This window comes from Tenrec ecaudatus, chromosome 10, assembly GCF_050624435.1.
Source record: "Tenrec ecaudatus isolate mTenEca1 chromosome 10, mTenEca1.hap1, whole genome shotgun sequence".
NCBI lineage: Eukaryota > Metazoa > Chordata > Mammalia > Afrosoricida > Tenrecidae > Tenrec > Tenrec ecaudatus.
The window spans coordinates 134,819,675-134,844,230 of NC_134539.1; the positions used below are offsets into that span (position 1 = coordinate 134,819,675).

A 24,556-nucleotide genomic window follows, 5' to 3' on the forward strand; every position below is an offset into this window, starting at 1 on the left:
CGATGCCGTGACGGTGTGGAGAGCCCGAGGAATTGATACAAGTTTTCATTAGGATAGAACGTGCCCCTTCACTCCAGCAGCCCACCCCTCAAGGGTCCAAGTGCGGGGGGCGGGGGGAGGTGGGATTGGCCAGCCTCGCGAGGTCATTTGAAGATGTGGCCAGTGTGCTCCTGGGCTCACTCAACACCAACCCCCCTGCCACTGAGTGGGTTCCTCACAGGGACCCGCCTGCCCCTGTGGGTTTCTAAGACAGTACATCTTTCCCGGAGCCGAGCGTCTCTTCGTTCTCCCTGGGAGAGGCTGGTGGATTTGAACTCTTAACCCTAGTTACCAGTCCAGTGCATAGCCCACTGCACCACTGGGGCTCTTAGGCCAGAAATAAGGTTCCGGCCAGAGGCTAGAGGGGTTACACATGGACCGACCTGGGACCCTGGGAGGAGACTGGCTGAGCTGGGCTGGGGACAGCAGGCACTTCCCAGGGAGGGGGGGGGCAGGGTGTGAGCATGAACCAGCGTTTTCTCCATGGTCTCATGCTCAAATGTCCACTTGTTGGTGCCAGGGGAGTCCACTGAGTCCTAGGTCAGTGATATCTAGTGCTGAGCCTCCAGTGCTGGGAAAAACCACGTGACAAGTCAGCTCCCTGCGCTAGCAGCTGCCCGCCTGTCTGTGGAGATCAGGAAGTGTCAACGACCGAGGCTTCCCAAGAACCACCAACCTCTCCTTCCAAAGAGGGCTGTGCCTCTCACTCATGCCCTCGGGCCTAAGAGAACTAAAGGGTCTTAAAGGCTTGCCTTAAAACAAGCAGCCATCTCAGCGAGAGGTCAGCTAAGCCCTTATGGAAGAAGCACACCAGCCTGTGTGAGCCCAGGATTGTAAATGATAAAATTCAGATCCCAAGGAGGGGCTGGCATCAGAGCTTAAATTGTGAACACCTGATTTGTAGAAGGCTATGGAGGACAGTGGAAGCCCAAAGTCCATTTGCAGGCTCCCCACACTGGTGAAGCCTCGATGAATCGCCTTGCTATCCGGCTGAGAGCACTTTAAAGTCGCTTATGGCGGATGCAATTCCGCGAACGTGTCACACCATATCCTTTGATCTCCCTTTTGACCATTTTTTTTTTGAGTTTAAATGCATTTTATTTTAGACAACCTACACATTTTTTTTTCCTTAAAAAAAAAAAAACCCTCCGCTCCAAATAAATCAGGGTCAAAAGTAAATGAAGAGCTCACGATGATATCAGTTCCGTTTGTCTAAGTCCTGGTGTCGTGTGGATGAACAGCAGCCAGTCGGGATGAGGCATCGGTCGTGAGTTGCCCACGGTGTTAACATTTCTCCATCTCTAAGCCATCCTTAAAGAAGATCATATATGGGGTGACACCATCTTCACGGTAGTCCAGCAGAGCAACCATGCCATCTGGATTCATGTTCTCACCAATAAAGAACTGGTAGTTTTTGAAATTTGCAAGGATGTTCTTGATTTGTTCTGCAGCACCTGTCATAAAAGGCTTTACTCTTTCTGGTTTCTGTTCTTCAAGTTTGCCTTTGATTGATTTCATGTAGTCTTTGATGTACTTCTTGTAGGCTTCTTTTGTGAAGCTGTTTTCCTGCAAGTGATGGTTCATGACAATATCAACACCAGTGACCACGGTGCTTTCTGCTGCATCACCATCGGGGCCTTCAGCTGAGGCATTACCCCCAATGAGGGCGTCATCGATGGCACCTTCGGTCCTACTGACCATCTTCCCCTCCACTTCCAGACACAGCCCGTCTGCGATCTCCCGGATCTTGTAGATGTCGGAGAACATCTCATCATGGCTGATGAGGTCCCGGTAGATGATCATGATGGCGGCTGAAGGGAGACAGCAGCGGCGCTAGCTTAGCAGGAGCCCGGAGCTCTGAGCGAGTGCGGTGCGGCCGGAGCGGCGCTCTGGGGGAGGGGGGAGCGGGCGGAAAGGGCTTGACCATTTTAAAGTTGTCTGAGGTTTTAATATTTTCTGCTCTCTTTTTGATGGAGGTTTCTCCGTGTTTTGTTTAGCGATTGTTGTTGGGTTTGTGGATCTCTTTGCTTCCTGTTGGTGTTCTGTATGATTTTCTGTCTATGAAATCCAGGAGAGATAGATCCATAGAGACAGTTGATTGGGTGGATGATTGCCTAGGGGCCTGGCAGGGAGGAGGGCAGGCTGTGGGGAGCGAGACTGCCCAAATCCTCATATGACTGGACGCTTAAGGTGTGATATGTGAGGTGGGTGCCAATACAGTGATTAACAAAGAAAAACCCAAACCAAAAGAAAGTGTCTTTTAGAAAAAGCTGACTTCACTGTAGGTCTCAGCCCTGCACTGATTCCAAGGGGGAAGGGCGTGGAAATGACCCTCCACTGAGCCCCTCCTGAGAGCCAGTGCTCTGGCTCCATCTCACGGGGGCCTCCTGGTGAGGCTGGACTGTGAGAATCATGAATCTCACTTTCTGAGCCAAATCCCAGGACGAAGCCTGCCCTTAGACTCAAGGTGGGCCACTGGGGAAAACTGAGACGAGAAGGAAGGCACCTTCCATGGGAAGGGAAATTGTTTGAATCCAGCGTGGTCCTAGAGCAGGGCTGGGCAGCCTGGGAGGCTGCGGGCGTGGGTAGAGAGAATGGGGAGCTCATCCAGCCTGCGGTCCAAAAGCGGCCTCTAGTGAGACTTACCGTGTTGTGGGGCCCCAAAGCCCTGCCCTTGGGGCTTTTTGGGGACCTGCTCTCAGTGGCACCTAAGGCTCTAGAGAGCTAGCAGGGAGGGACCGCTGGCTGGAGTGAGGCCAGGCGCGTGGGGGCGGGATGGCTCCAGCAGCCCCCCTCAGATGGGAGAGCCTCTGACCTGTGCTGACAAGCTGAGCCAAGGGCACCCCACAGCAGAGCCCTGCCCTTCTCGCAGCCTCTTCGAGTTGAGTTAGACCCAAGGCGGCTGCCCCCCTTTCCCTTTGGTTCCTCCTGACATTGGGTGGAAATCTTAAGTGGGGGTTATGCCAGTTCGAGGGTTTGTTCTCATCTGACCCATTTGAGGTTCTTGTGGCCCGGCACTGTGTGGGTGCTGAGTCACGGGGTGGCAGCCAGCCCCAGAGTCCCAGCACTGGCTCGTCAGAGGTCTCCTGGCAGAGGCATGCATCCTCGAGCTTGGACAGGCATGCGGGACCACTTTATAAAGAAGCCAGGGCTTCATATACAGGGGGGCTGAGGTGGGGCCCAGGGATCCCAGGATGCTGGCACCTCCGTGGGCATGCTAGAACAATCCTGCTCCAGGTATAGCCCCGATGCCCCACGTATTTCTTCCGAAGCTGGAAGCTTTGTCGCTTTCACGCAAAGGGTCCCGAGGGCTTTGCCCAAACGCTGCTCCGTGTGGTGAGGGAGGAGCTTCACTGGGGACAGATCTAACAGGGAACAGCCTCACCCACCTTTCCCAGGACCCCAGGACCTCCACCTACTTCACCCCTTAGAGAGGTTGTGGATAAAAGCGCAGCTGGGGGTGGTGGGGAAGAACTTGACTTGGGCCCCTCCCTCCAGCCCAGTGCTGTGCCCGGGGGCTGGGCAGGCAGCTGGGAGAAGCAGGGTTTCCTTGGATCTCTGCACCAGGAGCTTGGGAAGGAGCGGAGGCACCGTTGACAGCATACAGGCTGCAGGAGGCTGCAGGAGAGCGCAGAGACGCTGTCACGTGGCAGTTTGCAAGGCTGTCTGCAAAGCTCCTGGCGGTCAGCAGGCTCCCCACTCTCACGAGGACCCTGGTCCCCAAATGAAACCTTTTCCTTTTTCCCCTCCTGCCATTTATTTGTCTTGGCCGAGAGAACAGAGCAGGAAATCTGCATCGCATCTGTGAGGACTGAGGACGTGCTTGCAGACAAGGCGGGGCAGATGGGTCGGATTTCAGAAAGTTATCCCTGAACTTGAATCTCACCCAGGGTTGTCTCTGCCCCACACCCAGCGAGGGAGTTTCCCACAACTTTCCATGGATGCCTGCAATTTCCACGGTCTTGGCTTTCAGGAAACCCGGATGGAAGCCTGGGAACGGTGGGGTTTGGTAGCCTGGGACTCTCGCCCGTGGCATGGCAGGGGGTCTTTGAGTCACATGCTGTCGCTAAGACCAGGTTCTCGTGCTTCCGTGCCCATGAGGCGCCATGGTCAAGGCGGAGAGCTAGGGCAAAGCTCCCAACGAGGTTTTGATGCACAGGGTTTGGAGGGGGACCCAGGAGCCCACAGCTCTGAGAAGCAATGCTCTGTGGAGGGACATTCCTCCCTCTTCCAGGATGCGAGCATTTTCCAGAAGCCTGGCACTGGCACACACGCTGCTGGGTTCATGCCTCAGGGAGAAGTGCAGTTCTGTGGCAGTCTGGTCTTGAGGGTCAGGGTGGCACTGACCAGAAATGCCCTCACATGGGCAAACTGCTGGCTCTGGGCCCAGCCAAGAGGCTGAGGCAGGGAGCAGGACTGTGGGAAGCAGAGGGAAAGCCAGGCACTAACCTCTGGAGGACATGGCACCAGCTGCAGTTGAAGGTCAAGTCCGAGGACATACAGGCGCCACAGCTCTGGTGCTGCAGGCAGGCTGCGAGAGAGAGAGAGCAGACCCTCACTGCCAGGACCCGGGCACCGCTCTCCCAACGCTGCGTGCACAGTCTCTCTGACAGTGGGGAATCTCAGAGGGCATTAAGGGCCACCTATGTGCGAGTCCAGCCCGACCCAGCCCTCTCTCCCTCCCATCCATCCACCCACTCAACTTTCCTCGGCCACCAGAGGGTCAGGCCCTGCGCTGATCCTGGGAATCCAGCAATCAGACCTAGTCCCTGCCTTCTTGGGTCTTGTCAGCATGTGGGGAGAGAAAGCACCCACCCGAATGATCAAATAAAGATCACTCGTTATCACAGTATCAATGAGGTCTGTCCCGGGATGGCCCTATCTGCCTCCCTGCCCACAATCCCAGGTGGAAAGGGATTTTTCAGCTGTTTGGTCAGACCCCCTCTGCTAACTGGGCACATGCTCCCAATGAGTCCGAAGGGAGACCCGTTGCGGGGGGGGGGTCGCCATCAGAAGGCCACTCCTGGTCTCACAGCCCTCCTTCCAGGTGTCGGTGCCCACCTGTCTGTGCGGAGCTCACCCAGCCCCATGCCTTCCTCTTCCCTGTTCTGGGGAGTGAGTAACTCACTGGGGGGCATGTGTCCTGATCCCTGCCCTAGGGGAACTGCCTGCTCTCTGTGCCTCTGTCTGTCCTGCCTAATCTTCTGTGAGGATGAAATAAAGGCCAGAGGGGATACCGGCACCAGATGCACACGGAGTACTCAGTGATGTCATGTGCTATCATGGATGCTCCTCTTCCTCATCCTCTCAATAAAGCCTAGGGGTCTCCTTCCCTTCACCGTTCGTTCGTTCGTTCATTCATTCATTCATTCATTCAGCACACACTCGCCCAGCACAGACGGCCAGTCAGGCACCTTGCAGGCTGCGGGGCTTCCTTGCTGAGCAGAAAAGATAGAAGCCCTGGCCAGGTGGAGCTGCAGTCTCATGGGGAAAGCCGTCCCCACGGACACAGAGAAAGCCACACAAGGGGGGACTCTGAGAAAAGCAGAGCCCCACAGGGAGTCTGAATGGCAAGGAGGGCTGCAGGGATGCAGGCAGATAAGGGTCTCTGGCCTCTTGGGGGAGGTGACTTTTGGGTGGGGTGGGGACGTGAAGCAAGCCAGCACTCTCCTCAGGGGGGAGAAGTCCAGACTGAAGGGACCCTTGTGCACAGGTTGGGGGAGGTGCGGGTCGGGGGTGTGTGTGTGGTTCAACCTGCAGAGTGGAGGCAGGGGGAGGGAGGGCATGGTAGGAAGGAAGAGGGAGTCCTCTGGGGCCCAGCCTGGGCAGCACCAGGTGGAAGGGCACCAGGGAGGGGGAGCAGGTTATCTGAGGGGGCATGAACCTCTGCTGCCCGCAGCCTGACAAGGGAAGAACAGAGAGGTTCGAAGGAGCAGGGAGTGGTGGGGGTGGGGAGCAGATGCTAAGAGCTGTTGACTTGTCATCAAATGCCGCTCATGGAGGTGAACCAGGAGGACCTCTGAATGGCCAGGGCTGTCCCACAGCCCATGCACGTTCCTGCAAGAGGAGCCAGGCGCTCGCCCAGGACGAACCGCAGGAAAGCGGTCACTCATTCAGGAAGCTTCACGCACATGGCTTCTACTGGGAGTGAATGTCCTTCCATGCAGCCAGGCCACAGTCCCTTAATTAGGGAGCCCAGCTCGCATGCCAGGGACCCCAGTGAGGGGGCAGTCCCTGGCTGTTGGTGGTGCTGCGTCCATTGGCTTGAGACCCTGGAAGGGTGGACAGGGAGCCGTGGGCAGCAAAGACACACAGGGCCTGTCTTGAATAGGAGCACCCTGACTGTGCCTGGTGGATCCTGGGACCTAGACTGGTGCCCAGTACATGGCAGGCAGTTGGCAAATGTTTACAGGAAGGGTGGACAGCTGTTCTTATTGGCCGCATTTTGCAGAGGAGGAAGCTGAGGCTGGGAGAGAGGAATGGAGCAAGAGGGCCTGGTCTCTTAAGAATGCAGGTTTCTCTGATCTCTTAGCCTGAAGGTCTTTCTGTAGGTTCTCCTCTGGGCCATATCCCACCCTCGGCCCAGGCCACCTTCTCACTGTACAGGAGGGGCCAAGAGGTGTGACGGCTTGGGGTCACACATCCGCACTGGAGGAGAAGCCACTGCAATATCCTGACTAACTCCTCCCTTCCGGACCCCAACCCTCTAGCCCCCAGGGGTAGAGCCTGGGGAACAGACAGAGGATTCCTCTAGACAAAACCAGCTGGCCTCCAGGGGTTCAGATTACCACCTTCACCACCAGCCAGCTGCACCCACAACCCATCTTTCCTGGTGACCCTGGGGCCCCCAGCTAAATTAGGCTTTAGAAAAAGCCCCCCGGGGCTAGCTTAAAGCCCATGACCTCTATTTCTCATCCGCATTTCAATGACTTTGATGCTTTCAAAATCCATAGCAAGGGCAGCAAGTGCCGAGTGGCCCGGGCAGAGCGACCCAGAAACACAGTCCCAGGATGTTTCAAATCCTTCCCGGGACGCCAGCCCAGCAGTTAGCCCTGCCCTTGGGTGCCCTTGCTCCTCAATTCGGTTGGAGCACTTCCTAAGACTCGAGCTTTGCTCTCGTCTGTCCTTGAAGAACCCCAGATTCTCAGGCCTCTTGTCTAATAGGAGGGGGGACTAGGTGGGTGGGGGAACTCTGACCTGCACAGCCGTCCCAGCCCTTCGACCCCATGGTATCTGCGATCATTTTCTTTCCCAGGGAAGAGACCAAGGACACGTCCACAGCCTGGGGGTCCTTGGCTGAGACGCGGTCTAACATTACAGAACGTCTTCTGCCTCGCTATCTACCCCCCAGAACCACCACCCCCCAGAGGCAGGGAGAAGGCCAAGGCTTCAAGGGAGGGGTGCCCATGGGCACATGGGGCCGGAGGTGAAATGAAAGTCTTCTTGAAAAGACCAGAATGGGGGTTCATCCTTCCTTCCTTCTCTCCCCAGCTTGTCCAACCACATCCCAAAGAGCCCCCACCTGGATGCTACAGGGTCCACACCAGCCAGAGGGAGGAAACAACCCAGGGACCGTGAATCTTCGAAGGCTGCTGGCAGCTAGCTCCTCTCACCTCCTCCTGCCTAAGGATTCCAGGGGCCCTCCCCTCCCCCACTTCCTAAAACCAAAACACCAAACCCACCGACATCAGGTCCATTCTGGCTCAGTGGGCAGAGTAGACCTGCTCTCTAGGGAATCTGAGACTGTAAATCTTTACGGCAGCAAATGCTGCCTCTTTCTCTGTCCTTAAGGAGAAAGGTCGGCCGTTCAAACCCACCAGCCATTCTGGGGGAGAAAGATGAGGCTTTTACACCCATCAAGATTGACAGCCGTGGAAACCTGGACGGGCCCTGCTTTCCAACCCCGGAGGGTCACGGTGAGTCAGAATCAACCTGACCCGGGGCTTGACAGCAGCGGGTTTGCAGAGATTTTCCGACCTCGCCGTGAGTTGCCCGGTGCTTAACCCACTGCACCACCAGACACGTCCCTTAGGCAACGGCAAGCTGAAGGAAAGGTTCGGTTCCTGGAGTACTGTTCTAGGGGGCCCAGAGCAATACCGAGCCTGGGCTTCAATGAAGTATCAATGAAAGAACGATATTCACTGCCACCGAGTGAATTCCGACTCTTCCCAGGAGCGGACGCCTCCTCTCTCTCTGGCAAAATAGCGGGCGGGTTCAAGCTGCCATTCCTGAGCATCCTAACTCTTCACCACTCGGCCCCAGGGCTCCAGCCACGGACCACGCACACCCCACCCCACCCCACCCCACCCCCAGGCCGGGGATGAGTCACAAAGCCGCTGCTGCCTCCCATAATGCTAACCTTTTCTTCCTCTGGGGGGCGGTGTTGGGGACCCATTGCACCGCCCAGAGCTGGCCGCCCAGAGACCCAGAGGCTGCGCCCACATGAGGAGGTGCAGGGGCAGGTCTGATGTCCCGGCTCCTCCCAGGACAGCAGAAGGCCCCTTCGGTGGAACAACTGTTACTCACTTGGCAACGGGGTGAACTCCACGGCCGATGTGCTGGTGACTTTGCGGGGGTCCAGCTCCACGCGGTGGTATTCGAAGATGGTCCTTCGCCGAGATTCTGAAACAGAGGCAAGGCCTGATACCAAGGCACCTCGTGCCCCGGGGGCTTTGAGGCTTGTCCCCGGAGCCTGACAGATGGGCCAAGAGATGATAGCAGCCACTGAGGACCAGAAGTGAAGCCATCACCCTGGGTCAATGGTGCTGAAGCTGCAGAGAAGCAGGAGGGCAGGCCAGCGGGGTAGAAGGGCACTGCTTGACGCAGGTTAGACTGTCCAACGCGGAGGCCTGGCTGCTCCTGGGTCGGGACACACGAGGCCCCAGCTCCCAAGTGTCTTCTCCCTCTTCTTCCCTTAGTCCATACTGTTCGAGCACCCCTCCCCCTTTGTCTAATGCCATCATTTCAGATTCAGCTCATGGTCAGCTCCTTTGGCCACCTCTCTCGTCCTGCCCACTGAGGCGAGAGGCCCTCACCCACCGTTCTCACCATGGAGTGCAGGCATTAGGGCCAGTCTGGAGGGTGGGCGATGCTGGACAAGGAGCGCCTAGACCAGCCCAAACCTGGTGCACAGTAAGCTCTCTGTGGATGGCCCCACTGACCCCAGAACACCTTGACCCTCCTGGGCAGAAGCCCAAGCAAGGTTCAGGACCTGGGTGAAGTCCTGCTTTGGTCCCTGTACCAGGAGCCCTGGTGGCATGGTGGGTGCACACTACAAGGTCAGCAGTTAGAAACCACCAGCCACTCCTCGGGAGAAAGACAGGGCTTTCTACTCCCACAGAAGCAGTTCCACCCTGTCCCGAAGGGCCGCTAGGAGTCGGCACCGACTCCATGGCAGGGAGTTTGGGGCTTTGGTGTTGGTTCGTACACGGACTTCCTACAGGACCGCCGAGTTAGGAGGCCCAAGGTCAGATTCCAGTTCTGCTCCCGACTTTCTGCATACCTGTAGGCAAGTTACTGGGCCTGGGTTTCTGGGAAACTCAGCCTGTGAGGTGGAGAGACAGGAGCACCTGTCGTGACATCCCGGGGAGGGAGAGCTGGCCTTGACGAAAGGCCTCTGTTTCAACAGCAATCCATGGACCCAGCACCGCTGCTGTCAGACCACCTGTGAGACCTTAGATGAGAGGCTTAAATTCTGTGCCCTTCATCCCCAAATGGTCGGATTCTACTCCATGACGTGTGTGTGTGTGTGTGTGTGTGTTGGTACAGGCTCAGGCGCCAATGCTCAGTGCGGCTCTGGAAAGCCAGTCCCTGAAGACTGCAGCCAGTGGTCTGCAGATGAATGTTTCACAGCGGGCTCAGGAGGGGAGACGGAGCGTCCCGATCTGCAGCATCTGCCGATTTCTGTGGGGTGAGCCGGGGAGAGTTACTGCACAGCAGCGGGGAGAGACGCGCTCCCTCGGCATGGCGTTGTGCTGTAGTTGTGCTTCAGACAAGGGTCCAAAGTCAACATTTGCATCTTTTCCCTTTAAAAGTAAGTCACTGCACCCACATCCCTGGGACGCAACAATGGCGCTTCTTATTCTCCCAGGCCCTACATCTGAGGGAGACGGTCACTGTCAGATGGCCAGGGAGAGGATCCTCAGTCACAGGCTGAGGCAGCGAGGCACACGGAGGACACACAACTCAGTGATTGGAGAGAAGCCCCCAGCAAAGGGGGCGTGGCAGGGGGAGGGGCTGACAGATTACAGTGAAGGAGGGCAAATGTTCACGGCTCGCCTGCCCGGAAAGGGCGCTGATGTCACAAGGCAGAAAGGCCGGCGTGTGCGGCCAGAGGCCTCCTTGTGGGACAGACACACCAAGGGTCTGAGGAGGTGGCCTGGGCCCTTAAGGAGCTGGTCAGCGTGGGAGGTCTGGGGGGGGGGCTGTCCCCCCTTCCCATTTCCCCTTCTAGAAAAAAAAATCAGCCCTTTTAGCAGCAAAACCGAATAAACCGAGAACCACACTCACTGGCATTGAGTCTGTCCGACTCCCACTGACCGTCCAGGATGGGGCAGACCTGCCCCTGCGGGGTTCCAAGACTGTAACTTTGGGGGGCCTCTTCTTTCTCCCTCAGAGCAGCTGGTGGTTTCAAAGTGCTAACCTAGCGGTCAGCCCAAAGCTAGCCCACTACACCGCCAAGGCAGAACAGGAGGAAAAGTAAGCGTGACACCCCAGGCCCCCCATTTCATGCTTTCCAAGGTGCCGGAGGTTATGGAGTCTAGACTCGAATGTAAATCCTTCTTCTTCCATCGGCTCAGCCTTGAAGGAAGTTTCTCAGCCAAATATCCGTAGATGTCTCCTTGAAGTCGTCTCGCACCCATCCACCCTTGGGAGCGTGGGCCCTGCCCCAGCACCCTGTGCAAGGCCTACAGCCCACTCTCCCTCTGCCATGCTGGTCACCCAGCGGTGAGTGCCCCAAGGGCAGAGTCTGCCCCTGGCGAGAACAGCTTCTCAGGAAATGACTGCAGGAACGGGCTACAAAAACTCCTGGAAACCTCAGCGACCTGTAACTTCCGTCCACCTGGCAATGGAAAAACGCCCTTCCCGTCCAGCCTACCACAGATGGGGGCCTTCTGCAAACAGGCAGTCCACAAACAGCCACAGAGAGCCAGGCTGGCCTGTCCTTCGTGAGCTAGAGGGAGCCCACCACAGCAGAACCGGTCTCCCTGCCAGAAGGCTTGGGGGAGATCGGGGATGGGACACCCACAGAGACAAAGACTTGTCAAGAGACCCCAGAAGCCTCACTCCAAAATGCTGGCCTTGGGGATGGGCCCCAAGTATGGGTGTAGCCAGAGATGACCAACCGTCCTTCAGAGCCAGAGTGCCACCAGCAGGCAGGAAGGCACGGAGGTGGGGGATATGGAAAGATGGGGCTAGTTGAAACCATGTGCTCACTGGAACTGACAACTGGCATTCGCTTTGTTGTGTGGCTTTTGCTATATTCTTGTTCTTTTATCCACAGAGTCCCTCGTGTTGGCTTTTGGGTTAATTCATCAATAACTAAGGAGTCCCTTCCCGCAGCCCCCCTCCCACCAAGAACCAAGACCTGGCCTCCCCGAAGCCACATTTCTGGAGGTGCGGGGTGTTTTGTCCTAGCTCTGCATCCAGTCCTCAGAAATACTGAGGTCCAGATCCAGAATATTCTGCCGCCCAACCAAGACAGGGGGCCGCCAGTTCCCAGAGGAGGACTACCCGTCTGCTTGTGCCTCAGTAGCAGATGTCAGGGGGAGGGGCAGGGGAGTTGGGCTGGTCAGAAAAAAGGAATCAGGAGTCTGGCAGGGCCCACCAAGGGCCTCCGAGAGAAGGGGTGGTGTGGAACTTGGAGTGGTGGTTTGGGGGACAGTTTTCATTCACTCACCCGTCCCTTTGCTCATGGACTTGACTATTCATTCACCAATACAGGGTGGGGTCCCAGCAGGGGGCCCAGAGGGAAACACAGGGAGAGTTCTGTTACTCAAAGAGCTTTCTGCCCGGGAGCATTTTCCACCCCCTACATGGAGACAAAATAGGGGAAAAAGGAAGGACAGGCCAAAAAAAAAAAAAAAGTAAGGAGCCAAGAACAAAACAAAACGTAATAAAATAACTCCTGGCCGACTCACAGTGACCCTACAGGACAGGGCAGGACTGCCCCCGGCGGTTTCTGAGACTGGAGCTCTTTACGGGATTAGAGAACCCCATCCTTCTCCCAAGGAGTGCCTGGTGGTTTAGAACTGCTGACCTTGAGGTTAGCAGCCCAACAGGTTCCCCACTACACCCCCAGAGCTCCTAGAAAGGAGTCAAGGTGAAAGAACAAGGGAAGAGGAAGGGGAAAGGAAGGGTCCCCAGATGGACAAAAAGCTCAAATGAAGAGCATTTGAAGGATGATGCTAGACCACGAGAGGCAGGAAGACCAAGTCAGCCACTTGGGGACTGTATGACCAGATCAATGCCAGGCCGGCTTCTAGCAGCAAGTGACCTTGAATCTTCCCCACCCTTGCGGAGCTGACCAGAGCTGGCTGACACAACTAGCAGCAAGTGGCCTTGAGTCTCCCACACACACCTGCGGAGCTGACCAGAGCTGGCGATGTAACCTGTCAGCAGCTCTGCAAGATTTTTTTCTTTCTTTCACTCATGGCCCGATTTGTTCATGGCCCGTTTGGCTCAGTGCCCGCTTTGTTCTTGGCCTGCCGCTCTGCACCCGGCACGAATACACCCGGGACCAGGAAGACACCTTACATTCCAGAAACCCAGACATACCTGTATCTCCCAATCTTTGACTACTTTACCTTATATGGACTCAAAACAGCCCAGTCACATGTTCTCTGGCCATATAAGCACCACCCCTGTAGCCTGGGGTGTGACTCCCCCGGCCCAGACACTGGACTGTGGGACTTCTCCCAGGCTGGGTTTTTCTCCCCAATAAAGCCTATTTGCTCTAATTCGACTGATTTGGTCTCTGGCGCCTCTCGACTACCTTACAGGGACCACATCTTGTCTGCTCCCTCAGCTGGTCCTCACATGTGGGCAGCCCATCTCACACACATACACACACACACACACACACCATGTAGGCTTTGTATACATAGCTCAGACTCCTTCCTAGAAAGGAAAGTTCTGGTAAGGAAGAAAGGTCAGAGTACTGGGGCCATCAGAGACCATTCTCAAGCCATCCAAGGGACAGGCTACAGTTTGCAGCTTCTTATCCGATAAATCCTTGTTGACAGATTCTACTAATTCAGCCTCTATTGGTTTTGCCCTTGGCTATGCAAAAGCTCCCCCTAGGCTGTCTGTGAAATAAAGGGTTTCTTCAACAAATGAGCAGGGAAATTTATAGTTGGCTTCTGGGGGGGACCCTGCAGCCCAATAAAGAAGCCCTGTAAAAAGAGGCCGCTGTTGTTGGCCCATGGATTCTTTCTCTCCATCAGAGCGCTGCTCAAAAGCACGCTCATCGGCTATCAGTAAGTGCAGTGAGGGGCCCCGCGTGGTGCAGATGGTCACAGCATGTGGCTGCTAACCAGAGGTTGAAGGTTGCTGTCCACCAAGGTAGGTTCCTCAGAAGAAAGGCCTGGAGATCACCTCTCCCAAGATCAGCTCTGGGGAATCCTGTGGGGCACAGTCCGATTCAGGTGCACACAGGTCGCCATGAGGTGGAGTCAAATCAGTGACCGCTGGTTTATTTAGTGTTTGCTGTGAATCGGGGAGTTCCGGGGTGTCGTAGGCTAAGCGTTGGGCTGCTAACCAGAAGTCTGTGGTTCAAACCCATCAGCTGCTCCGTGGGAGAAAGGTGAGCTGTTCCACGCTGTCCTATAGGGTCACTCGGAGTCAGAGATGGCTGCACGATGCGGACGGTTGGGTCAGTTATGTGCAGCAGGACCCTGATGGTGCAGTGTTCAAGCCTCAGCCTCAAGGGAGAATGGAGAGGCAGTTTGCTTTGGGAAAGGCTACCAGACTGGGTGGGGCTGGCCTCCTCTACCCTGAGGGGCCTTAGGCATCGGCAGCAGGTGTGGGTGGGGCCCATTTGGTGATTTACAGCTCACCGTAATCTAAGCAAATCCTCTACTTCCTAGGCTGATAGCAAGGAGAGCCACAAGAACCTGGCCTCTTAGCCACACCAGCGCTACCGCTCCCTAAAGGGGTCCTGGCCCAGTTTAGAGCCTAACGAGAACTGTCCATCACCCCGTCTCGGCTAAATGCAGGACCATGGCCCCACTCTGTCCGACTCTACAATTCTGCACAGATGATTTGAGAGCACACAGCTCCCTAATGTCGATGCCCGAGCCTCCAGGTTAAAAGGGGCACTTGCCACAGTGCAGGTGGAGGGAAGCTCCTGTTGTCCGGGTCACCTGGCAGGGTCTGCTCGGTGGCACCCTCACCCCAGCAAATGCCTCCATGGCGCCACCTCTGTCTGTCCTCAGACTCCAGGCCCGGGCTCTGTGCCCCAGCAGGCTGCTTGTGGCTCGTGAGCAGAGGCTCAGAGCAGCGTGCAGAGCTGCACAGGCGGAGCCCACACGGAGCTGATGGATGGAGGACACCAGCAGCCCAGCTGGACAGGGGAAGGGGTAGGATGCTAAAGGGTGGAGGTAGGGCCATTTTATACAAGGGAGCAGTCACAGGAACCCAGGAAGCCCTCGGCACACTGGGGAACAGAGATGCATAGATTAGAGAGCGGTGGATAAAGGGGTGGGTGAGGAGCCAAGCTGGGCAGGGCCATGAATGCTACCCTATAGAATTAGACTTATTCTCGGAGGCAACGCAGGGTCTCAGAATGCTGTAATTGGACCCGGCTTAGAAAGAACAGCCCAGAGGGATGACCAGAAGGGTTGGGCGGCTGAAGGTAGGGCAAGGAGAGGCAGGAGCCCCTGGACAACCTCTGGAGTTGGGCCCCTGCTCTCACCCGCGGCGGTTGGGCCTAACCCTTCAGCCCCCAGCATGAGAGTCTGAGCATCCAGCTACTCCCAGGATAGAGACCGAGTACGTGTCCCTTTCCCTAGCCTCACTGAGCAGGCACAGCTGCCTGGGTGTTGTTTCAGGTGGATGTGCTTCCACCCTGACCCCTCTCTACCCAGCCTTGCTCTAAAGTAGTCTTTCATTCCAGAATCACGGAGGCGCTTCGGCTACAGACACTCCCCAGGGAGCTGACTTCCTCCCACTCACCCTCATCCTATGGCTCCATCCAACCCACAGGCCTGGGAGAGGGACACAAGACGCAGGATCCTGGGAGGAGCCTCCTGGGGTGGGGGAGGGTGGAATGAAGCCACCAAGGAGTCGCCTGACATCTCTGACATCCAACTGACAAGAGCAGCTTCAAAGGTTAGAGGTGAGTAGGGTTGTGAGTTTCTGATGATGGGGAGGAGCAACTTGAGGAGGAGGGAGAGGAAGATGGGACAGTGCTGAGGCTGTCACCCTGTCACTGGGTCGCACACACGGAATTGGTGCAGCAGGGTATGATCTGCAGTGTGTATTCTAAAGAGCGATCTGAAATCAACATCCAACAGGACTGTCCTACACAGCACATGGGGCCAGGCAGGTTGGAGCAGGGTATATACAAAGGGCTGTCGGGTTGAGGGCGCTGGAGAGGAGAGGAGTCTTCCCTTGGCAGGGTGAGATGAAGCCCAGTGGGACAGGGGGCCCTGGGAACCAAACTGAGGCCATCTGGGTTTGAGTCCTCCCCATTGTAGCTGTGTGACTGACCGCAGGCACACTAACCCACTGCTCGGAAGTCTTGCTTCTTGACTCACAACATTGGGAAAGTGAAAAACCAAACGCACTGCCATTGAGTTGCTTCCGACTCACAGTGACCCTGTAGGACAGGGTAGACCTGCCACGGTGATTTTTTATGGAAGTAGAGAGCTTCGTCTCTCTCTCCACGAGTCGCTGGAGGTCTCGAACTGCTGACCTCGAGGTGAGAAACTCAACCTGTAACCACCACACCACCAGGGCTCCCCTCGTGGTTGGGAAAAAGATCCAATAAAATCCCAACTCTCTTCTATCCATCCATCCATCCTCTCCCTCCACCACCATTCTCCCTCAGCTCTGGGCTCCACCGGGCACCCACCTGGCATGTCCGGGGAAGGGTTGAGGATCAGGAAGGCATCTGACAGGCCGGCTTTGACTGGGTGCTCGGAGCCGCTCATCTCCAGGACAGACATGGGGATCTGCAGGGAGAGACCGCTGCATCTAACCCCCAAAACGCCCCAGGCCAGCCCAGGTCTTCCCTCTGTAACCCAGACCACCTGCCTACTTGCATCTCTCAGGGGACTCAACAAACCCACTGCCCCAGCGTGAATCCCACGTTTCCCCAGACCACCGCCCAGCGCATTTCCCTCCCCTTTTCCCATCTCAGTGGCAGCCGCTTCCACCCTGGGGTCACCCCAGCCCTCCCCCACTCAATGCATCTCCAAACTGGGTGCCTGAGCTAAAGTGACTTCCAAATCTGAGGTTCCCGCTGCCCAGCCCCACTGGCCCCACACCCTTTCCAAGCTCCCATGACCTCTCTCCTGACCTCAGCCAGGGCCTCAGCATCTCCCAGCTCTCTGAGCCCCCCCATTCTGAAGCCAGAGTGACCCTTGTCAAAGATGCATCTGTGTCCCTGTGATGCCCCCCCCCCCTGTTTAGCCAGAACCAATGAGTGACTTCCTACTGCTCTCAGGGGCCGCCCTGCCAGGGAGCTGCCCTCAATACCTGCCTTTGAACTTTTAGCTCCCATCAGCTCCGACTTGTCTCTCTCTCTCTCACTGGCTCCCCAGTCAGTGCCTCAGGCCAGTCAAGTTCTGCCCTGCCTCAGGACCTTTGCTTATCCTAGTCCAGCTTCCTGGAACACAGTAGTCCCCCCTCCAGACTGCATAGTCTGGGGAGAGGCCCTCCTGGCACCAGGCATTTCAGCTTCAGAGCAATTGAACCCTGGCCGGTGTACAAGGGCAAGTAAAAAAAAAAAACCTGCAACCCAATCACAGAAACCTGAACGAAAACATCAAAATGTGAAGCTATTGTTTCTGGACACGTCCTTCCTCCAGATCTGTGCACTTCTGAAGGTAGAGGCTCTGTTTCTCTGGGCCTTCCCCGCACAGATCTGTGCTCTAAGATGCAACCGGGGCCTCCTCGGGGCCTCCACCTGTGTTCCTTTGAAATGGTCTTAGAGTTTGGGGAACAACACACGGAGAAGCCTGACGGGTGGCAAGGTCAGTATTGTAGCGGTGCTGGGGAAGCGTCCCAACCCTGTTCTTGTGGGACAGCCCCTGCTACCATAGATGAATGGACAGGTGCGACATCCCGATGGGCAAAAACTCCCTGCCACAACTTCCCCGACCTTCTCATCACCACTTCCAGAGCCCCACCTCGGGCCCCTTTCCTCCAAATCCCTGCTGGATGGAAGGAAGGCTCCGCAGGGCCCCTCACCTCTTTGTAGCCAAAGACGATGCGGCCATCCCGGTGCAGAGCTGCCTGGAAGGTGAAGGTACCCCTGTCCTCCCAGCCTTGGAGGTAGACGTGGTCCCACTGGGCGATGAAGACAGTCCCTGGGGAGAAGGGTAGAGACCTGGCTGCAAAGGGAGGTGGTGTGGGGAGCAGGGCCCATGTGAACATGCTCCAGGCGGGCTCCCTGCAGGGGACAGGGCCAGCCTGCAGTGTGACCAGAGGCAGGGGCTGGGCAGCATGAGCCTGGCTCCCAAGTGGGAACAGAAGCAGGTCTTGTTTCACACCCCAGGCACTGTGCCTGCCTGCTTCTTACCTTCTGTCCTCGCCGGACCCCTAGCCAGGAAAAGGAGGAGAAATGAGGAGGGTCGGGAGGAGGTGTCTAGTCTCCTTTGGCTGGGGAAGTGAGGGGATAAAAGGCCTTTGTGTCTGTTTCCCCTCCACCAAGAGCCTCCTCGGAGCCTGCTTGCCCCCTCTCACAAATGAGGCGACTAAGCAGCAAAACGTGGGGACCTGCCTGGATGCCGCGTGGCCGCGAGCAAACCTCTTGCCCTCTCTGTTCCTTGGGCTCCTTCCAAGAGGCTACGTCAAGGGAACCCTGGGGCTGAGGGCCTCCGCTCTGGTCTCACCGTTGTCAAAGTACGCAACTGTGGAGTTGTCTGAGTAGCCAGGGTTGAAGTTGGCCATCAGCGGGGCCACGTACTGAGTGGCTGTGAGCATCCGGTGGATGACGTCGCCCATGAAGATGAAACCTGGGCAGGGACAGGGAAGAGGAGTCACCAGAGATGGCCCAGGAGGGCTGCTCTCTCAGATATTTCCCATCTGGGTTGATAAAGAGCCCCAAGTGCAGAATGGAGCCATGGTGGGGGGAGGCTGAACTGAGCTTCAGACCTCTGCCTGACCCCCCACCATCTCTAGCCCGAGGTGGGGGAAGTAGGACTCCGGGCCTGCAGTATACAGCGCAGAGAAGGGCGCACACTCTCGGGTGAAGGAAAGGGACAGAAGGAAGAAGTGAGCCCCTCTCCTCCCCATCGCAGCCCCAGGGGAGGGTCTGTACAGGAACCAGCCCCACGGGCAGGGAGCTCCTATTCAGAGCTTCCTAGTTAGCTATCCCGGGGTGCCCAGGACAGGGGGCTCTCAGGGCTGGCTCCCCTTCTCTCCTGCTCCGACTCAGAAACACAGAAACCACAGGAGTGCCCACACTGGCCCAGGGGGAGACATCAAAAACACAAACCAGCAAACTCACTACCATCGAGTGGATGCCGACTCGTAGCAACACGGCGGCATAGGGTTGAACTGCCCCTGTGGGTTTCTGAGCCGCTAATTGTTTATGGGGATAGAATGCCCCATCTTTCACTGGTGGCACAGGCTGGTTTCAAACTGCAGACCTTGTAGATTGCAGCCCAATCGTAACCACTCGGCAACGAGGGCTCCCAGAGAGATACACACGCCCCTAACATGTCTACATCAGTTCGTTGTTGGGTGCTATCGAATCAGGGTCAGCTCCTGGTGAGCCTCTGGGACAGAGCAGATCCCAGGGGAGCTGGTGGCCACATCCTCCCCCCTGTGGAGAGGTGGGTGGGTTTGAACCACCAAACTTGTGGTTAGCAGCCAAGCATTTCACCATCAGGCCAGCAGGGTTCCTCACTAGATAGCTCTAATCTTTCTCCCAGAAGAGCAAGCCAGCTGATAGAAGGGGGTGGCCTGAGGCATTCACTGGCCCCTGCCCCAGAATGTAAGGTTCCCAAGAGAGTCACACATGGTCTCTCCCCAAGTCTGTCCATGCAGCCCCACCCGAGGAGGCTCCAGGTTCTGGCTGAGATTGCCAGACTCACAGGGCCCTGTTAACACAGCCTTACCTCCAGTTGCTATGGTGACCTGGCGCAGAGGGTGTCCGTAGAAAGGGAAGTCGAAGGACAAGACCACTCTCTGCAGGGGACAGGAGAGAGTCAGCATGGGTTGAGTCACAGGCCAAGGGGCTGGGGACCCACACAGCCTCATGCTTGTCCAGACAGGGCGAGGGACAGCCTCCCTCCTCCCAGGAACACAGGTGGACAAGCCAGCTCTAAGCCAGACACCTCCCTGTGGGTGTGCCCACTGAGCAGGGCCGGGCCCCACCTTCCAGATCAGGGTGGCGCTGCCGCGACCGGGCACTCACCGAAGCCTGCCGGTGGGTGCTGGAGAGGATTCTATGCACCGTCACTTGGCTCTGGTTGGCGGTGACCACGTCCACCCACAGCTCCCGGCTGCGGGGCTCACCAGGGCCGTACAGGCGGGATACGTAGTAGCTGTGATTGTCCTCCTGTCAGCATCAGCCAAGACAGAGCCAGCCCACGGGAGGCATGAGAAGCTGGAAGCACCCTGCTGCCCACCTCACGCAGACTGCCGGGTGCCAGCCACCCCTCCTGGAGGGGCTGGGCTGTGCCCAAAGGGCTAGCTTAGGCCTGTGAGTCTCCAGGCCCTTTTGGCCTCAGACAGCTCACTACCTGGTCTCTGGCTGTCCCCATGGAGTCCATTCCAACATACAGCGATCCTGCAGGCCAGAGCAGACCTGTCCCTGTGGGGGTCTGAGGCTGTGGCTACGTATGGGAGTAGGACACCTCTGCTTTCTCCCGGGTTCCTTCTGGAAAGGCTCCTGGTGCAGGAGAATCTGGGGCCAGGATTTCAGGGCCCAGGGAATGGTTGGCAAAGGGTGGGAAAACTGGGGTGGGGAGTTGGGTGTCCACATTGCCTGGCAGGTTGGAGCTGAGGCCCCCCAGCAGGGCCGGCCGCTGGAGGGCAGGGGGCAGGGCCAGCAGGTTCCTTGCCAGCGGATGCAGGGATGGGGCTGCTGACCGGTGAGGCGTCCTGGGCTTCGTGGGTCATTAATCAACCTGCCCAGCGGCGGCAACTGCAGACACAGCAGAGCAGACAAGGTTCTCCCTGCCAAGCTGCCAGCTGCCCAACCAGTCCATGCCCGGTCCCCAGCAGGAGCCGGAACAGGGGCAGGGGTTCGGCCTGCCCCACCAGTCAGGAGCCAGGCTCTGTACTTCTGGCAAGTGACATGCTCTGGGGACTGGGGTCAGGACAGGGCTGGAGGGACATGAACATAGAAAGCAGGGAGGGGCCTTGCCCACTGCTTTCGCCTGCAGACCGCCTACCCTCTAGTGCACCCTCTGAGCCACCCTCCCCATACAGAGCCCTGGCCTAGGCCTCTGAAATGCAAGTGTGTCCACATCACTTGGCTTAAAAGCCACTGGCGCCTCCCCTGCTCCCGAGATGAAGCCCAGACCCCTGAGGCTGGCATGGAAGGTCCAAGCAGGAGCCACCTGCCAATCCCTCTTGTCGTGATTTCTCTGCTTCTCATCCTGGGCACCACCCACCAGGGCAGATGGCCCTGCCAGGCCCAGCACACACCGGGGACCACGCATGCCTTTGCAGGGCCGTTCCTCCTGCAAGGAGCCTGGTGGTGCAGGGGTTAAGCACTCGGGCGCAAACCAACAGGTAGGTGGCTGGAATCCCCCTCCCCCCAGCTGCTCCGTGGTGGTCTGCTTCCTGAAAGATCTACAGCCTGGAAGCCCGGTGGGCGGTTCTCCTCCATCCATGGGCGTTGCTGTGAATCTGATTCGGAAGGGGCTTGCTGGGCCTCTGGCCTGGAATGATCTTCCTTGCCTCCTCGCCCTGCCCTTTCCAGGCTCCGCGGAAACACCACCATCTAGCTGACCTCCCGCCTCTCCTTGTCTAAGGAGGACCGCTCTCCCTCGCGGATGGTCACTCCCGTTGTGCGCATGCGCCCACGCGCACACTGCTCCTGCGTGCCAAGTGGGCCCACCCGCGTCGGATTTCTGGTTCTCCTTAGGAAGGGAGACGCCCTGAAGCCACTGTCCCTGAAGGGAAAACAATTCCTTATGCCAACGCTTGTTGCCAACCGTTGCTGCCACAGCCCCCAGCTCTCCGAGTGGATGCCCTTTCCCCCAGCTGTCCCAAGCCCTGGGCTTGTCCCAGAGCTGGGAGCCTCAAGAAAACAGCTCCATCCGCTCTGCCTCTCATCCCCTCGCCTAGGATCACACTCCAGGAACGACATCTCTTCCTCGGGCGTCCCGCTCTCTCTCCACCCGTCAACTGCCGGGGGGTCTCGACCACCAGAAACAAAATAAATGCAACACACAGAAAACACCTCCACCTGCCTAGAAGCAGAGCTCTGGACAGGCCAGTTACGCAAAGAGAGCACAGAGGCCCCCCAGAGTCTGCTGCCCCCACCCCAGCCTGCTTCCTGGGATTCCTGTGGATCTGGCTTGAAGCTACACACATTCGGCACACCTGAACAATACGGTACACCTGCCATTCTTCAGAAGCCCAGTCTGAAGCCAGCTATTGCCCGCCACAGCCTCAGCTACCCAAACAAAACACCAACCTCACTGCCATCGAGTCGATGCCAACTCACAGCAGCCCCATAGGAGGGGGGAGAACTGCCCTGGTGAGTTTCTGAGGCTGTAACTTGACAGGAGTAGAAAGCCCGGTCTTCTCCCCCAAGGAGCGGCTGGTGGTTTTGAACCGCTGGCCTTGCAGTCAGCAGCCCAACTGGTAATCACTGCCACAGGGCCCCTTGCCTTCACTACAGAGCCACTTTTCCCTTTGTGGCTTCAGACACTGAGCCTTCTGAAAGGTTACAGTGATGGCATTGTTAGGCAGCTAGCTCAGGAACAGGGGGGTTTGCTTCAAAGGCCCCTATAGAGGAGGGTGGAAAGAAATCGGGCAATCATTAGATGCCTATGAAGACCCCACACTGAGCATGCTCCTACTCAAGCCCCTGAGCCAGGTGGGAGGTACACCTGGGCGAGCCAAACTAGGCCCAGGCTCATGACATCACCCAGGTGGGCTTAACCTAACCAATAGGGTCAACCAACACCATCAACCACGCCTCCCCTGCAAGAGGCTTGACATATTGCGGCTGTGGGAAGGCCGCTCTTTTTACCCTGCTCCTGGTCAAAGGCAGGTGGAGGGGAGGGTCTCCCTCCCCTGTGTGGTGCACACACACCTGCTCCAGGCCTATTCAGGGCCCACATGCTCTCAGCCTCTAGGGTTGTCGGGCTTCTGGTCTCCCGGGGTCCCCCAAGATCCGCATGCGTGGTTGCTCTTTTCCAAGTGGCTTTTCATGCCCAGTTGTGAACTCCAGAGTGGCTTACACGCAGCGTGGCATGCTCCCCAGAGATGGTGGGTACCCTTGTGAGACTGCAACACCTGAAACTTGTCCCGTCCTTCCCGAAAACCCACTTGGACTACAGAACAGGCTTCAGTGTGATTTCTTTCATCGTGTGAAGCCAAGAACCCAGGTACAACCCACTGGAGAAACCTCACCGTTTCTTACACTGATGTCTGTCACAGGACTGCGTCAGGCGGACAGCGTTAACAAACGGAAATTTATTTGGTGACAGTGTAGGAGGCTGGATGTCTGGGGCCTGACACCAGCTCCCAGGACAGACACTCTCGACGTGGGGTCAATGTCTGTCTTCCTGAGTGGGCTCCCGCACGGCCTGCATCTTCCCCTCTGCGCATGCTACCTGCTTCACTCTTTTTATAGCTAACAAAGCCTTACACGGATCCTGGTGTGGTCTCATTGACGTAACCAAGAGACCCCTGAGTCCTAAATAGGATGGCACCCATAGGCATTGGGCTAGATACCAACACATCATGGGGGGAGGGGCACAACTGAATCCACGACAATCACTCACTGGCCTGAGGCAGCGTAGAACTACCCTGGGCTTCTGTAAACGGTGTCACTGTCCTGGTGGTTTCAAACTACCGACCTCAGGCCTGGGAACCCTGGTGAGGCCGGGGCAGGACCGGGCTGCCGTTCCTTCGGTCACTATGGCTCAGAACCCGACTCGACGACGTCTATAGACCACCAATAACGATAGTGTGCGACCTCAGGGCGTAGCTGGTTGGCAGCCTGCTCCCCTGTCAGCCTGTTTGATTGCTTTTCAGCACACGCGCAGGTGACCGGGGGGGGGGGGGGGGGGTTGGATTAGCAAACTAAGCAGGCCAGCAGCGGGCAGTGCATAGCGCCCCCAGGTACATGGGGGTCCTGGGAGGCAGCTCCCACACCGGAACTGGAACAAGCCTGAGTCCAAAGTAGGACACCACCTTTCCAGTGTGCCATTCAAGCGGGTGCTGACAGGCCTCTTTCTGGTCCTGCCTCTCCTAAGAAGCCTTCGAGCTGGCCATGGGCCTCAGCCCTGATGTGGGGGGAGGGGTGGTCCTGGGAGGGACTCACCTCATGCTGGACACCCTCCCCTGCCTCCTCCACAAAGGACCCTCCGATGGTGTCTCTTAACTGCCGCAGAGTTTTCTGGCTGAAGGAGAGGCCGAACTTCAAGGAGTCTCTGCCTCTATTTCTCAAGGAGAATCTCCCCAACGAGTCTGAAGACACCAAAGGAGAGAGAGGACCCCATTTCTTGAGACCCCTGTGCACACCAGGAGGAGCAGGGCTGAGTCTCGCTTTAAGGCCACCCTGCCTGGCATGGTGTGGCCTTGGTAGTGTCCAGGACAGGGCAGCTAGGAGCTGCATCCATTCAGAGCGCTGCCCAGAGAGGGTGCATGCGATGGGTGCGACTAAGAGAGCTGCGGGCACTGGGTGGGGTGGGGTCAGGTCCACGCAGAGCTTCGAACCAACCCGCTAAGGGAGTACCCACAAGACTGGGAGGAGGGCGGTGAGAAGCAGGCATTTGCAGAGTTCCGACTGTCATGGCGCAGGGCACTCCCCCATTCACCACTGCAGGACAACCCTGAGGCTCCGTAAAAAGATCGGCCCCATTTTATACGTGGGGAAACTGAGGCCCACGAACACAGGACTATAGTAGAGACACTGTGACTGGAACCAGATTAGTCACACAGAGACAGTGACCTCCTCACGGAGAGGATGGGGGTCGCTTGGCAGTCACTGGCTCAGATCCCTCAGGTCTTCACGTTGGAAGGCTTGTTGCGTCTTCCTCAAGGAGGAGGGGGCTCAGGGACTGTGTCCGGCCCATCTTTTCAGACCTGGTGCCCGCCAAGCGCAGGACTCAGACCCTGGCATACTGCGAGTGTTGGAGGTCACAGTGATGGGAGG

The 24,556-nt window shown here is 57.3% G+C and overlaps 2 protein-coding genes across 2 annotated transcripts in view; both read right to left on the reverse strand.

Moving 5' to 3' along the window:
- The window catches only part of PLXDC1 (plexin domain containing 1), a 65,840-nt gene that overhangs the window by 14,729 nt on the left and 26,555 nt on the right, over positions 1–24,556 (reverse strand). Inside the window, exons 3-9 of the mRNA XM_075559320.1 lie at positions 19,628–19,771; positions 19,329–19,398; positions 18,099–18,221; positions 17,455–17,573; positions 16,115–16,214; positions 8,566–8,661; positions 4,489–4,570 (exon numbers count right to left, since the gene is read on the reverse strand). Of these exons, the coding sequence (XP_075415435.1) occupies positions 4,489–4,570; positions 8,566–8,661; positions 16,115–16,214; positions 17,455–17,573; positions 18,099–18,221; positions 19,329–19,398; positions 19,628–19,771 (734 nt within the window). The remainder of the gene's footprint in view (positions 1–4,488; positions 4,571–8,565; positions 8,662–16,114; positions 16,215–17,454; positions 17,574–18,098; positions 18,222–19,328; positions 19,399–19,627; positions 19,772–24,556) is intronic.
- LOC142459814 (translationally-controlled tumor protein-like) lies at positions 1,144–1,882 on the reverse strand. Its single transcript, XM_075561749.1, has one exon. It carries the CDS (start codon positions 1,840–1,842, stop codon positions 1,324–1,326), a length of 519 nt encoding a protein of 172 aa, XP_075417864.1. The 5' UTR covers positions 1,843–1,882; the 3' UTR covers positions 1,144–1,323.

Coding starts and splice junctions, on each gene's coding strand:
- LOC142459814 (XM_075561749.1), bottom strand. CDS start 1,842: ATGATCATCTACCGGGACCTCATCAGCCATGATGAGATGTTCTCCGAC.